Here is a 16,583-nt window from a genome sequence, read left to right as displayed (position 1 = left end):
AGATGTCAATATCCTACTTCCTATTTCCAATAACAAATAGGAAAGCCATATAATATCAATAAAAAATAGACTACTTAAACAACATCACAGATCAATTGCACCTGACAAAGAAAAATCCAACAACAACAATTTCCCTCAAACACATATGGAACATCCTCCAGGTTAGATCATATGTTAGGTCCAGAATCAAGTCTTTTAAAAAACCAAAGTAAAAAAAAACTGAAAATACACGAAGTATCTTTTCTGGTCACAACGGAAAGAAACTAGAAAACATTAACAGAAGGAAATGAAACTAGAAAACATTAACAGAAGGAAATGAAAAATATGTGGAAATTAAGTAATATACGCCTAAACAAATGGGTCAAACAAAAAGATCACTAGGAAAATATCTTGAGACAAATGAAAAACAAAAATTTTAAAAATTGAAATGGGAGAGGAGTTAAGATGGTGGAGGAGTAGGGGACCCTAAGTTTCTCTATTCCCTCAAATATAGCTGGACAACTATCAAATCATTCTGGATATCTGTGAAATCAATCAGAGATCTGAGTAAAGAAATGCTGCAATTCTATAACAGAAAAGTGACCAATTTCTGGAAGGTGCAGAGACTTGAATATGGGGTGATATACTGGAGGATATGGTGGAGGGGAGGGAGACTGCTTAAGGAGGCTACTGCAAAGTATCATAAGCAGTGGCGCACAAAATCGGAACTTTTATTTATTTATTTTTATTTTTTAAAGATTTTATTTATTTATTTGACAGAGATAGAAACAGCCAGTGAGAGAGGGAACACAAGCAGGGGGAGTGGAAGAGGAAGAAGGAGGCTCATAGCGGAGCCTGATGTGGGGCTCGATCCCATAATGCCGGATGACGCCCTGAGCCGAAGGCAGACGCTTAACCGCTGTGCCACCCAGGCGCCCCAAAATTGGAACTTTTAGAAGTCGGCTACATATGACCCTGGCTTAAAGGTGTTCAGGTAACAAAGTGGGGCAGAATCCCTGGTGGAATGGCATTGTCTCAAGATCCCTAGGGTCACAAGAACCGGGGTGCCTGAGTGCAGCAGAGTTTCCAGGCACAGAAGCAGGGAAGGCCGCTGAAAACAGTGAGTTTAGGCGTCAGCTTTCCACTCTGTGTTGCCATAAACTGTGACCCACTGCACAGTTCTGCAACTGCTTTCCTGGCAGGGGTCCATCAAAAGGCAGAAGAATGGTGAGACCCCCTCCTCCCTCTACAGCAGGAACAGCGTGGTTCTGCACTACAGATATCCATAAAATTTGAGTTTTGAAACTCAGTCTCGTGCCTGAGATAAAAATGCTCAGTCATTGGCTGGATGCAAACAAGATCTGACGGAAATCGGGAGGTAAGAGTAATTGACTGCTTTTCTGTGAGAGCTCACTGAAGAGTGAAGGGTGTGAACTTTCAGCTCCAGGGCTAGAGATTGGGGTGCCCCGATTTTCATCCCACTTGTCAGTGCTGAAAGCCTTCAGGGAGCAAAACAGCACATCATAGTGGAATCTGGAGCCACTTACACTGCCTGGCCCCTTGACAAGTAGGGAACATTTCCACTAGGGCAGGGCACCTGAGAATTAGTGCAACAGGCCCCTCCCCCAGGAGGCCAGCAGGAACAACTGGCTTGCACCAAGTTTACTGATCATAGAGGGCTGCAAAGCTCTTAGGGAAAACATCCATCTTTTTTTAAGTCTTTCATTATTATTTTTTCAGTTATTTTATTATTTTTTCAATTCTTTTTTAAAAATTTTTTTATATATACATTATATATAAATTTTTTATTTTTTGTTTCTTTTCATTGTCTATTACATACATATACAAAAGTTTAAAAAATAGAAGTTTTCCTCTCTTTCTTATGTTGGGATCTAGTTTCTTTTCACATGCAGACCAAAATGCACCCAGCATCTAGTTTTTTTTGGCGGTGGGCGGGGGGGGGTTGTTCTTGTTTTTTTCTTGCTTTGTATTGTTTTTGTTTTTTTTGTAGTTTTTTTTTTCCTGTTGTCATTGTTATGGTTGTCTTTTCTCTTTCTTCTATTCTTTTCTAGACAAAATGATGACACAGAGACATTCACCCCAAAAGAAAGAACAGGCTGTAGTATTCACTGCCAGGGATTTAATATGGATATAAGTAAGATGTCTGAACTAGAATTTAAAACAACAATTATAAAGATACTAGCTAGGATTGAAAAAAGCATATAAGACACTAGAGAATCCCTTATTGTAGAAATAAAAGAACTAAAATCTAGTCAGGCCAAAATTAAAAATGCTATTACCGAGATGCAGTCCCAAAAGGAGGCTCTACAAAAGAGGATAAATGAGGCAGAAGAGAGAGTCAGTGATCTAGAAGATAAAATGATGGAAAATAAGGAAGCTGAAAAGAAGATAAAAAGGAAACTACTGGATCATGAAGGCAGATTTACAGAACGTAGCAATTCCACAACGCAAAATAATATCTGGTTAATAAGGGTCCCAGAAGATGGAGAGAGGGACAGAAAGTTTATTTGAACAAATTATAACTGAGAGCCTCCCTAATCTGGGGAAGGAAACAGGTATTCAAGTCCAGGAGGCACAAACAACCCCTCTCAAAAAACAGCAAAAATAGGTCAACACCTTGACATAGAACAGTGAAGTTTGCAAATTTCACAGATAAAGAGAAAATCCTGAAAGTAGGGACAAGAGGCCCTCAACCTGTAAGGGTAGACACATAAGGCTGGCAGCAGACCTGTCCACAGAGACCCAGTAGGCGAGAAAGGACTGGCATGATATAGTCAATGTGCTAAATGGGAAAAATATGCAGCCAAGAATACTTTATCCATCAAGGCTGTCATTCTGAATCGAAGGAGAGATAAAGAGCTTCCACGACAAACAAAAACTAAAGGAATTTTTGAACAATTAACCTGATCTGTAGGAAATATTAAACGGGATCCTTTGAGCAAAGAGAGAGCCCAAAAGTAACAAAGATCAGAAAGGAACAGAGACAATCTACAGGAACAGCAATTTTATAGGTCGCTGATCAAATGGCACTAAATTCATATCTTTCAATAATTACTCTGAATGTAAATGGACTAAATGCTTTAATCAAAAGACAAAAGACACAGGGTATCAGAATGGATTAAAAAAAAAAACAGACCCATTGATATGGGGTGATTACAAGAGACTCATTTAAGACCCAAAGATATCTCCAGATTGAAAGTGAGGGGGTAGTGAACTAGGTTTTAAACCAAAGACTGTAAAAAAAGATGAAGGACATTATATCATAATAAAAGGGTTTATCCAACAAGATGACCTAACAATTGTAAATATTTATGACCCTAACTTGGGAGCAGCTAAATATATAAACCAAGTAATAACAAAATTAAAGAAACTCATTGATGATAGTACATAGTAGGGGATTTTAACACTCCACTCACAGCAATGGACAGATCATCTAAGCAGAAGATCAACAAGGAAACAAGGGTTTTGAATGACACACTGGACCAGATGGACTTCACAGGTATATTGAGAGCATTTCATCCTAAAGCAGCAGAATATATTTTCTTCGAGTAAACATGGAACATTCTTCAGAATAGACACATTCTGGGTCGCAAATCAGGTCTCAACCAGCACAAAAAGACTGAGATTATACCATGCATATTTTCAGACCACAATGCTTTAAAACTTGAAGTATAAGAAAAAATTTGGAAGGACCACAAACACATGGAGTTTAAAGAGCATCCTACCAGGGGGTGGATAAGGGATGACACTGTACTATCTATAGAAGGCAGAGCTGCCATGTTACCCTTTGGCAGGCTCAGCAGGGAAAGGCAGGAGACTGAGACTAGGGGCTCTTGGCCCTCATCCTGGCCCAACACCCACATGTGGGCTGGTAGGGGCAGTTTCTTCTGTTTCCTGGTGTGTGGCTCTTCAGACATCTATCCTTAGGCTGTACAGCTTTACCTTAGGCAACACCTCTTTTCTTCAGGTGACTAGCTGCTGTTTCCAGGCCTCCTTATGAAGGACCACCCACAGTAGAGACCAAGAACTTCTTGGGGAGGTTAGTGCAACAGAGAGGTTAGGAGTCTGACCCCTGGAGCCAGATTGCCTGGATAGAACCCTGGCTCTGCCACTTACTAGATATGTTGTGACCTTAGGCAAACTATTTTACCTTCTGTGCCTCTGTCTCCTCACATGTAAAATGGGGATGATGATAACATTAATAGCATATATTTCATAAGACTGTTGTGATAAGATAATGAAGCACTTAAAACAGTGCCTGGGAAAGGCAATTTAAAACCACAATGAGATATTCCCACCCATGAGAATGGCTAAATTTGAAAAGACTAACCATATAAGCCAAGGCAGATAAGCATGAGGAACAACTAGAACTCTTATACATTGCTGATGGGAATGCAGAATGATATAACCACTTTGGAAAACAGGCTGGAAATTTCTTACAAAATGAAATATATACACAAAATGCATAAATATGACAAATGCACATCTTTACAAAAAAAGAAATGTATATTTACTGTGTGGCCCAACAACTCTACTACCTAAGAGAAATAAAAATATGTGATCAGAAAAGACTTGCACATGAAAAGATAGAACATTCTACTAAAGAATGAATGGGTCAAGCAGGAAATTAAAAAGAATTAAAAAAATACATGGAAGCAAATGCAAATGAAAACGTGACAGTTCAGAACATTTGCGGGCAGCAAAGGCAGTCCTAAGAGGGAAGTAGATAGCAATACAGGCCTTTCTCAAGAAACAAGAACAGTCTCAAATACACAACCTAAGATTACACCTAAAGAAGCTGTAAAAAGAACAGCAAATAAAGCCTAAATCCAGCAGAAGGGAAATAATAAAATCAATGGAATAGAAACCAAACCAAAACAAAACCAGTAGAACAGATCACTGAAACTAGAAGCTGGTTCTTTAAAAGAATTAGTAAGATCGATAACCCCCAAGCCAGACCTATCAAAAAGAAAAGAGAAAGGACCCAAATAAATAAAATCATCGATGAAAGGAGAGATCCCAAAGAACACTGAAGAAATACAAACAATTACAAGAGAATATTATGAGCAATTATATGCCAACAAATTTGGCAATCTGGAAGAAATGGATCCATTCCTAGAAACATATAAACTACCAAAAATGAAACAGGAAGAAAGAGAAAACCTGAACAGACCCATGACCAGCAAACTAATTGAAGCAGTAATTAAAAATGTCCCAACAAACAAGGGTCTGGGGCAGAGAGCATTCCAGCAGAATTCTACCAAAAATTTAAAGAATTAATACTTATTCTTCTGAAACTTTATCAAAAAACAGAAATGGAAGTAAAACTTCCAAACTCATTCCATGAGCCCAGCATTACCTTGATCCCAATACCAAGGACCCCACGAAAAAGGAGAATTACAGACCAATACCCTTGATGAACATGGATGCAAAAATTCTCACCAAGATGCAAGCAAATAGGATCCAACAGTACGTCAAAAGAATTATTCACCACAACCAAGTGGGATTTATTCCTGGGCTACAAGGTGGTTCAACATCAACACATCATTCAGTGTGGAACACCACATTAATAAAAGGACAAGAACCATATGATCCTCTCAATAGATGCAGAAAAAACATCTGACAAAATATAGCACTTAAATGAAACTTGATGAAAACTCTCCACAGTGTAGGGATAGAGGGAACATGGCTCAATAGCATAAAGCCATCTATGAAAAGCCCATAGCAAATATCATCCTCAATGGGGAAAACTGAGAGCTTTTCCCCTAAGGTCAGGAACACCACAGGAATGTCCACTCCATGAGAAAGTGGTATTTTTTCAACATAGTACTAGAAGTCTTAGCCTCAGCAATCAGACAAGAAGAAGAAATAAAAGGCATCCAAATTGGCAAAGAAGTCAAACTTTCACTTTTCACAGATGACATGATACTCTGTGTAGAAACCCCAGAAACTGCTAGAACTGATACAGGAATTCAGCAAAGCGGCAGGATATAAAATCAATGCACAGAAATCAGTTGTATTTCTATATACTAACAAAGAGGCAGAAGAAAGAGAAATCAAGGAATTGATCCCATTTACAGTTGGACTAAAAACCATAAGATACCTGGGAATAAACCTAACCAAGAGATAAAGGATCTGCACTCTAAAAACTACAGAACACTTAGGAAAGAAATTGAAGAAGACACAAAGAAGTGGAAAAACATTCCATGCTCATGAATGGGAAGAACAAATATTGTGAAAATGTCTATGCTATCCAGAGCAATCTGCACATTAAATGCAATCCCTATCAAAATGCCATCAACATTTTTCACAGAGCTGGAACAAATAATCCTAAAATTTGTGCAGTACCAGAAAAGACCCCAAATAGCCAATGGAATGCTGAAAAAGAAAACCAAAGTTGGAGGCATCACAATTCCAGACTTCAAGCTGTATTACAAAACTATAATTGAGACAGTATGGGACTGGTACAAAAACAGACACATGGATCAGTGGACCAGAATAAAGAACNAAAACCAAAGTTGGAGGCATCACAATTCCAGACTTCAAGCTGTATTACAAAACTATAATTGAGACAGTATGGCACTGGTACAAAAACAGACACATGGATCAGTGGACCAGAATAAAGAACCAGAAATGGACCCTAAACTCTATGGTCAACTAATTTTTGACAAAGCAGGAAAGAATATCCAATGGAAAAAGGACAGTCTCTTCAACAACTGGTGTTGGGAAAATTGGACAGCCACATGCAGAAGAATGAAACTGGACCATTCTCTTACACCATATACAAAGATAAGGTCAAAATGGATAAAAGACCTAAATGTGAGATAGGAATCATCAAAATCCTGGAGGAGAACACAAGCAGCAACCTCCTTAACCTCAGCTGCAGCAACTTCTTATTAGACACATCTCCAAGGGCAAGAGAAAAGCAAAAATGAACTATTGGGACTTCATCAAGATAAAAAGCTTTTACACAGCAGAGGAAACAGTTGACAAAACTAAAAAGCAACCTATGGAATGGCAGAGGATATTTACAAATGTCTTATCAGATAAAGGGCTAGTATCCAAAATCTATAAAGAACTTCTCAAACTCAACACCCAAGAAACAAAAAATTCAGTCAAGAAATGGGCAGGAGACATGAACAGACATTTCGCCAAAGATGACATACAAATGGCTAACAGACACATGAAAAAATGCTCAACATCACTCATCATCAGGGAAATAACAAATCAAAAACACAATAAGGTACCACCTTGCACCAGTCAGAATGGCTAAAATTAACAAGTCAGGAAACGACAGATGTTGGCGAGAATGCAGAGAAAAGGGAACCCTCTTACACTCTTGGTGGGAATACAAACTGGTGTAGCCAGTCTGGAAGGCAGTATGGAGGTCCTCAAAAAGGTAAAAGTAGAACTACCCTATGACCCAGCAACTGCACTACTAGGTATTTGTACAAAGGATACAAACAGTGATTCAAAGGGGCATATGTACTCCAATGTTTACAGCAGCCATGTCCATAACAGCCAAACTATGGAAAGAGCCCAGATGTCTATATATATATTATACATATATATACATATATTGTACATATACATACATATATATATCTATATATACATCTGGTGAGCCCAGATATCCACCAACAGATAAATAGATCAAGAAGATGTGATTAAAAATTATTAAATATCACATATATTAAAGAATTTTTAAAGTGATGGATATGAAACTATGTGGTATTTGTTTAGAAATGAGTGTTAGAAAGTATTAGAGCATTACTTGCTCTGATGCAAATTAACACATGAAAAAATGATGGAATGATGCGTAAGAAAAAGCATGTTTGGATTTTCTCAAGTGAAATTCTGCAACATGCAGATTTTGAAAATAATTTTTTCTGCTGTTTTAGGAAAGAAGCTTATTTATTTAACAGTTAGCTGTAGGACCAGATGGCAAATAGCCAAAAGTTTTTTAAAATGTACAAATTGTTCTTCATTTTCAAGCTGTAGACATCAGTCTGTAGGGATCACCCAATACCTTCCAAACTTGTTTAAAAGTTACTCAGTACTTCAATCTATACAAAGAAACAAAGTGACAAGTTCATGTTAAAAACTGCAGTTTCACTGAGTCTCCATTTTTAAGTTATTACCTGGAATCAAGAGAAGTAAAAAGCTGATCAAACTGTTTCTCCAGAACCTCTATAAGACTGACTGTTTCCTCTTTTGTTTGACTGTGTATGTGCTCCAGCATCTGGAAAGAACATAATATAAGGTTCAACTTTAAATCTTGGTACTGGTCAGCAAGATCATGAACCTTTGTTGGCACTGTGCACTGATAAACTGGCAAAAAGGCCTAGAAAATCCACTAAGTTTTCTAAACTTCTTATTCCTTTTTATCATTACAGGAAGAATCATTCTGGATAGCTGAACTTCTTTCTGGAAGGATTCCTTAAATGAAAAACCTTAATACATAATATTAAAAGTACTTGAATTAAAATGTTAATTATTCTACATCATTGCATTTTTTGACAAAGAATTGTTGCTTGAGATCTGTGACCCCTTTTTTCCTTCCATTTTCTCCCTTTCAGAACAAGAATGTCTATCCTATACCTATCCAACCAATGCATTTTAGAAGCAGATTAGTTATCTAGTTTCACAGGTTAATGGTTGGAGAGGAATTTTTGTGCCCAAATAAATCATACCCTCAGTCTCAGTCATACCAGATTTAGAAGATATTTAGATGAGATTTTAACTTGATGCTGGAATAGATTTAAGACTAGGCTGGGATGGGGTGAATGTATTTTGAAGGACATGAATCAGCGGGGGATCAGAGAGCTGACTGTTATGGGTTGAATTCTGTCCATCCCCCTCCCAAATTCATATGTTGAAGTCTTACCCCCTTATCAGCTATAATCTTTTGACTACCTTGGTTGTAAATTTGTTGTTGCTGGGTGCTTAGGAGCTTGTTCTTTGTCACCACGTGAGTCTCTTTTTGGGGGGATGGAGTAAAGGAGGAAAGAAAATAAGATTCTTTATGCAGCCGAATAATGAGCAATGTTAGAAAGATGGTCTGCGATACTTTCAAGATAAAATTCAGCTCACAGCAAGAAAAAAAATCATGGTTCCTTAATAGTGCTCTAATTTCAGCAGGCCATTAGCATAACAATGCCACAAGACCAATCTTAGCAGACCATGAAGTCTTCTATTCTTTTGTATGTTTCTCTGTCATTGGATTATCATGCTCAATGACTTAGTACTAAGCTCTAACTTCAGTGATATACATCCCAATACACACATTTAAAGAGAACATGCTTTAATTCACTATAGAATTTAGTCATTTAAAATGCTTACTTTTACAGCAACACTTAATTGTTCAAAACTATAGCCTGCTATCTTCAATGCTTCATCAATTTCTTCTGCAGTTTTAGTTTCCTAAGAAGGGGAAGAGGGTCCACATACAAATATAAAATATAAAAATAGATGCCTACTACATTATATTAGTTGCAAACATATCAAGTTACACTTTTGATTACAAAAGTAACATAGACCACCACAGAAGTTTGAAAACAAGTAACAAAAATGACACTTTTAATCCTACTTATCCAGAAATTAAAAACTATAATATTTTAGAGTTTTGATTATAGTTTATAGTATTCCAGATTTTTTTAGAGATATTTTTGAAAAAATGGAATATTTTGTGTAACCATTTCCCAACTTAAAACTATCTTGAAAAATGTATCATGGCTATTAATGCACACATGTGTAACAATTAAGTTTTTAAAGAAGATTATAATTTGGCTCTGTTAAAATTTACACCTGAAGTAAAAGATTGCAAGATTAAATGCTTGCTCCCTTCCCCTAACTCACTAAAGATCTCTTTAATAATACCTTTTTGGAGTTTGTTCTATTTCTGGTCTTAAACTAAAATAATACATTATTTAAAGCTATAGAAACAGGTAAAATTCAATCTTTCAACAGTAACATCATCACCATCACCACAGTGAATTATTTAGGCCTTTTGGCTGCCATTAAAATGCTTGGAAAAATCACATTCAGAATTTAGAGACTTGTACTTTATACAAGTTTCACATAAATCTAGATTCAATAACTAGGTTCAAATGGAAGAAGCTACATATGGCTAAATATTAAGAACACTAACAGAGTTGGTCAAAGGGAGAATGGGTTGCCTTAGGAAAAATGAGAATTGTTCAAGCATATTTAGAATAAAAAAGATTCGAGTAAAGAATGTAGGTTTACCTCTTACCTTCATGCTTCCAAAACAACCCTATAATTATAGCAACCTTGAAAGGAGAGAAGAGTTAAGCTACCAGACACAAAGTAAAAACGTTTGGCTCCATCTTACTTCATGAGTAACATTTTTCATACCGCCATTAGAGATGAGGAGTTCAAAATAGTCCTGTGCGTGGATGTTGAATGTTCTAAACCAATAGGTAGCTGATCAGAAGTCTTTTTAAAATCCTGAGAACAATTCTTTATCCTGAAAAATATCAAGTACATTATTTTAAATGTAACATTAATATAACAATTTTAATCTTCTATTTTGATTTTTACTAGAAAAAATAATTCATATGACAACTTATAATAACAATTACAGTGGGTTCTCAGTCATCTATGATAAGCAAAGAAAGGGAAACCATGGCTAAATATGCTTCCATATAAAACTTAATTTTACCAAGAAATCAACTTCTTAGCAAATCCCTAAAAAAAAAAATTATCCCGCAGTATAAATTGTGCTTTAATCTCCTAATTACCTCCCCTTACCTGATATTTTTTCGTAGAGATGTTGACAGTCACTGAACTGTCTTTAAGCTCAATTACTTATATACAAATGCCTGCTATTAAAAAAAATATGCTTATAGGCCTAGATAATTTACAAAAAGGTAATGAATTTACTAGGTAAGTTAATTTGCAAAGAAAAAATTAGTTTCATTTCTTATCTACACATGCTAAAGTTTTTGCCTATTTTTTTTTTAAGATTTTATTTATTTATTTGTCAGAGAGAGAGAGTGAGTGCACAAGCAGGGGGAACAACAGATGGAGGGAGAAGCAGACTCCCTGCTGAGCAGGAAGCCTGATGCAGAACTTGATCCCAGGACTCTGGGATCATGACCTGAGCTGAAGGCAGATGCTTAACGAACTGGGCAACCCAGGCATCCTGAGTTTTTACCTATTTTTATCTTTATATCCCTGTATTGGCTAACAGACAGTAAGCTCTTGATAAATGTCTGCTGAATAACTTAATCATAAGCCTGTATGTTTAAATGTTACTCTTATATAGAGAAAAAAACAGACTTTAATTTTTTAAACATTCAATTACTTTGACGGTGCCTAGATGGCTCAGTCAGTTAAGCGTCAGCCTTCAGCTGAGATCATGATCCCAGAGTCCAGGGATCGAGTCCCACATCGGGCATCCTGCTCAGCTGGGAGTCTGCTTCTCCCTGCCATTCACCCTGATTGTGCTCACTCTCACTCTCTCTCAAATAAATAAATCTTAAAAAAAAAAAACCATTCAATTACTTTGAAAAGTGAATATTCATGTTCTTGAAAACATGCGAATGCATAAGCCCTTAGGAGTCCATTATTCAATTCCTGTCTCAAAATATGAAAGATAAATCAGGAAGGAAATACATTATTTTTAAACAGACTTATCCCTTGACACACAAACAACTATTTTAAACCAAATTCTATTGAAATTAGGTAATAGGAGTTTCTAACATAAGTATACTTGACCTGGAGAATTAAAAAAAAAAAACCAAAACAGTAATTTGGAAAAATTGGAGTATTTAAAATGGATTTATCAGGGCGCCTGGGTGGCACAGCGGTTAAACCTCTGCCTTCAGCTCAGGGCGTGATCCCGGCGTTATGGGATCGAGCCCCACATCAGGCTCTTCTGCTATGAGCCTGCTTCTTCCTCTCCCACTACCCCTGCTTGTGTTCCTTCTCTCGCTGGCTGTCTCTCTCTCTCTGTCGAATAAATAAAAATAAAATCTTTAAAAAAAAAAATTTAAATAAATAAATAAATAAATAAAATGGATTTATCTACTTCTGAAAGTAAAATTTCACTTTATAACCACAATAGATATTATGTATATCTATACAAGAATATAATCAGATTTAATTTGTGTAAGTTTTAAAAAGTCAGAAAATTTCACACAGAAGTCCAGATCTCTATCTTCTCTTGGGGGAATAAAAAGGAAGATTGGCAATACTGAGTCTTAACACACAGCAATTATTGGCTGGAGCTGAAAAGAGGCTACCTCCTTTGAAGGGGGTGAAGCTTCCTTCGTCTGCCACAATTCATACCACTCATTGTTTAAACTCTACCTCACCCAGTTAAGTCATCGGCTGGACTCCTGTAGGTACTCAAAACTGTTGTGGCCGCTGACTCACATGGAGCAGGAAAAATTCCTAATGATTTATTCTAATCATTTCATTCAGAACTTATGGAGGAAATGACTGGTGGAATACAAATATAGGGGTTGGCATTTGGTAAGCCTGAGTCCCATTGGTCCTGCCAATAACCAGTTGCCAGACTTTAGCTAAGTGGCTTACAACCTAAAGAGATAACTGTAACTATTCTTTTGGTTTCTGTGTAAGCACCCACTTAAGTCTGGACAGAGAAGCTGCATCAGTAATGTCAAAAGCCATTAAATGTTAGTCTAAAAATTTTTGGATTTTATTTAGGTAGGAAATGAAGAATCATGACGCAGGGAAGAGTAGGCAAGTGCTAAAGAGGTAGTCAAAAAAGAATAAAGGAATTAAATAGGATAGTAGAAATGGAAGATAAATTATAGATGTGAAAGATATTGTGGAAATTATAGTCTGCAGTAAGCCAAATGAAGGAGATATGAGGAAATGGGGTGAATTATTGATGCTCGGTGCCACTTACAAAATTGAAAGGTTTCAAATGAGATTGTTCCTTGAAGGCTTCCTGTGTTTATTTCCCACATAATTTATTACCATATTAAGTATGCTTTAAAAAGTTAAAGTTGTACACAAATATAATTGCCTTCTGAGTAGGGTCTCAGTGAATTAATTGGAAGTTTCTTTAACTCTTATAAAGTTGCAAAGTAAAACTTTACTATTTTTTCACTATGATCCATCCCATCCTATAGTCAACCCTAAATGTAAATTTATCTAGGACTGAAACATGATTTCAGAAAAACCATAGCAAATGTCAAAACACTATGGTATTTCATCCAACAAACATTTATTACATATTTACTGTGTCCAGCACCAGGAATATAGAAAGCAGTAAGATGTGGTCCATGCCCTTACAGGGGCTATAGACTAGCAGAAGGAGACATATAAATTAATTAGTACAACAAAAAATAAAACTAGTGCCGGTCACCAGCTGGGACATGTTTTTAAAAAAAAATCTCTGCATTACTAACTCAAAAAGAGCTTTATTAATATATACATGTACAAAGTCCTATGGAAGAAAGGAAAAAGGAATAAAAGAATCCCCAAATTATGACTTTTCCTTTTATCAGTCACCTCTCACACCACCTCTTTCCAAAGTCCTCTACTATATCATGCTCATAATATTCTTAAGAATTAACAACTTTTTAAAGCCACACCTTACTCTAAGCCAGCACCAATAGCTTTTGCTAGAATGACATTCTCAGGTTTATCTTACATTCTTCCACCCCCCCCCAATTTAAATAAGGACAAACTCATGCTTCTTTAGGAAATGAATTCTCCATTTCCCTAACAGTTAAGACAAATTATAAACGAGCACTCTATAATGGGAGATAGAGGCTTCCAGGTGGAATGAATATGTCACTGGAATAAAAATTACAATATAGGGAATGTAATCAATGATATTGTAATAGTGGTGAAAGATGGTAGTTACACTTGTGGTGAGCATAGCAGAACATACAGAGAAGTTGAATCACTATGTTGTATACCTGAAAATAACGTAATAGCGTGTCAACTATACTTAATTTATAAAGAACATTCTATAAACAACAGGCTAGGATGATCTAAGAATGACATTTTATCAATGATGCTAAAATTATCTTTTCAGAAATAAACTGAACTTCAAATACTAACGTAAGTACACACATAAAACATACTTTTTAGGCTGCAGTTTTTCCATAGAAGAATCTTCTTTAATACATCCATCTGTTGGGTAGTATCCTTGTCTCATATTTATAGTTGTAGCAATCTTCGGACAAAATAAGAATAAAAACAAATAAAAACAAAAACAAAGTCATTCAATAAATTGTTTATCCAGAATTCAAACAACTAGTGTGCCATTCATAGAGAAACTTAATTCTCTTTAAATCAAAGAAAAAATCTTATCTGTATGATGCTTTCACCCCATTTTAATTTTTGAAGAAATCTAATTTTTGAAGAAATCTAATCTATTAATTAAACAGAACATTAATTAAAACACTTCATTCTACCACCATTCTAAAGGAAATACTTATAATACTTTAAAAATCTCTAAAATTTTCACAATAACATCTCCAGTTATGTTCAAAACTCTAAAATAATACTTAGGAATAAATTTAATAAGAAAAATATAAGTTGTAAGAAATGAAAACCAAATAATTTATTGGGATCATATAACAAAAACAGAGTAAATGGAAAATCATGTCAAGTTCCTAGAGACACAGGTTTAATATCCTAAAATATATCTAATATAAAATACAAAAAATACAATTCTACAGTTCATATGGAAAATACACTATGCAAGAATTATAAAAATTTTAACATACCATTCAGTAGAGACTTATCCCACCAGATCATAAAGCTAATGTAATTAAAATGCTAGGGTACTAGGACAATAAATGAGTAGAATACAGCCACATTTGTATGGGAACTTAATACAGAATACAAGAGGCATTTCAATGAAATAGAAGGATTATTCAGCAAATAGTATGAGAAAAGCAGCTAATCATTCTGAAGAAAAAAGTTACACACTCACCTTATATCATATAAAATGAATTTTATATATATCTATAGATATATAGATATATCTATAGATATCTATGTATATAATCTTAAACATGGTAAAAGTATGGAAAATACATATATAGCTCTGAGATGGAAAGGACTGCCTAATCAAAGAAAACCTAGAAACCACGAAGGAGGAAGAAAAATGACTAAAAGAAACATTTCTGAATGGCTAAATGTAATAAAGTTAAAAGTGAAAGACTGGGAAAAAATAGTTAAGATATATAGGACAAAGTATGAATATCTCTATCACATGAAGTATTCTTACAAGTTATGAAAAAGACAATTCAAAAGGAAAATGTGCAAAGGATCTGAAGGGACCTATTGAAGACAGAGGAGGTGATAAGTCAACATATGAAAGTGCTCAATTTCACTAGTAATCAGGGAATTGCAGTTTAAAGCAAAGATATACCTACTTCTTGCTCATCAAATTGCCAAACATTAAAATAAATATGACAAATTCGAACATAGATCTGTTTTGGAGTTAGAAATTAACAGAACTTGCTCACAGAATTTTTTTGGTAGGAGTGGTTTTGAGATTATATAAAAATATAGTGAAAATTTTTGAAAGCCACCTAAATGTTTATAATGAAGGGATTAGTTAAGAATTAATAGCCCTTTGGGGCGCCTGGGTGGTTTAGTCGGTTAAGTATCTGCCTTCAGCTCAGGTCATGATCCTGGGGTCCTGGGATCAAGTCCACTACTAAATATTACAGCCTCCCACTTAAATATACTTTTTTGGTGAGGGAGAGGATATTCTGTAAAGGTTTTAAGTATAACATACCAAAGATAGCCGTGTACTTTTAAAATTTTNTACTTTAAAAATTTTTTTTATTATGTTATGGTCACCAGCCATGTATTAGTAATTTAGGGATAAAGTGTTACTTTTGGGGCACCTGGATGGCGCAGTGGTTAAGCGTCTGCCTTGGACTCAGGGCGTGATCCGGCGTTATGGGATCGAGCCCCACATCAGGCTCCTCTGCTATGAGCCTGCTTCTTCCTCTCCCACTCCCCCTGCTTGTGTTCCCTCTCTCGCTGGCTGTCTCTATNCTGGCTGTCTCTATCTCTGTCAAATAAATAAATAAAAAATCTTTAAAAAAAAAAAAGTGTTACTTTTAACCAATCACAATAGACCAAATACTATTTTTAAGAATGCCCCACACCTCAAAAAAAAAAACAAAAAAACGGGGGCTAAAACCTTAATTTCTATATGCCTACTGATTTATCCTCCTTTGGTTTGGCATTTCATAGTAAGATTAATGTTACTATCAACAGATTTGATATAGAACATCTCTTCCAGAAAATTTAAGAAAATATTAAATACAAAAGATTTCAGTTAAAATTGTATGAAGATTCTTAACATGTAATTTACAAAATAAAGGTTCTCTTCCCAATCCCCACAGCTTGTCATCTAAATTATAGTTCTGGTGGTATTTTGGCTTATTTTTGTTAACTGTAAATTAAAAGTGTGGTCAAATTTAGCCAGTATTTCTTTTATGGTTCCTGATTTCAGTGAGATGTTTAACAAGGCTTCCCCACTCAAGATTATACAATTATCTATATTTTCTTCTAATTTAATTTTAATTTGTATATCATTAACATTTCCA

General features: G+C 35.5%; 1 protein-coding gene across 1 annotated transcript in view; it reads right to left on the bottom strand.

The window, feature by feature from the left end:
• The window catches only part of RNF17 (ring finger protein 17), a 114,642-nt gene that overhangs the window by 93,276 nt on the left and 4,783 nt on the right, over positions 1–16,583 (bottom strand). Inside the window, exons 3-6 of the mRNA XM_011232890.3 lie at positions 14,091–14,182; positions 10,378–10,489; positions 9,343–9,423; positions 8,142–8,242 (exon numbers count right to left, since the gene is read on the bottom strand). Of these exons, the coding sequence (XP_011231192.2) occupies positions 8,142–8,242; positions 9,343–9,423; positions 10,378–10,489; positions 14,091–14,182 (386 nt within the window). The remainder of the gene's footprint in view (positions 1–8,141; positions 8,243–9,342; positions 9,424–10,377; positions 10,490–14,090; positions 14,183–16,583) is intronic.

This window comes from Ailuropoda melanoleuca, chromosome 7, assembly GCF_002007445.2.
Source record: "Ailuropoda melanoleuca isolate Jingjing chromosome 7, ASM200744v2, whole genome shotgun sequence".
Classification (NCBI taxonomy): Eukaryota; Metazoa; Chordata; class Mammalia; order Carnivora; family Ursidae; genus Ailuropoda; species Ailuropoda melanoleuca.
The sequence above is the reverse complement of the archived record's forward strand: the minus strand, read 5'-3'. Positions and strand labels throughout refer to the sequence as shown.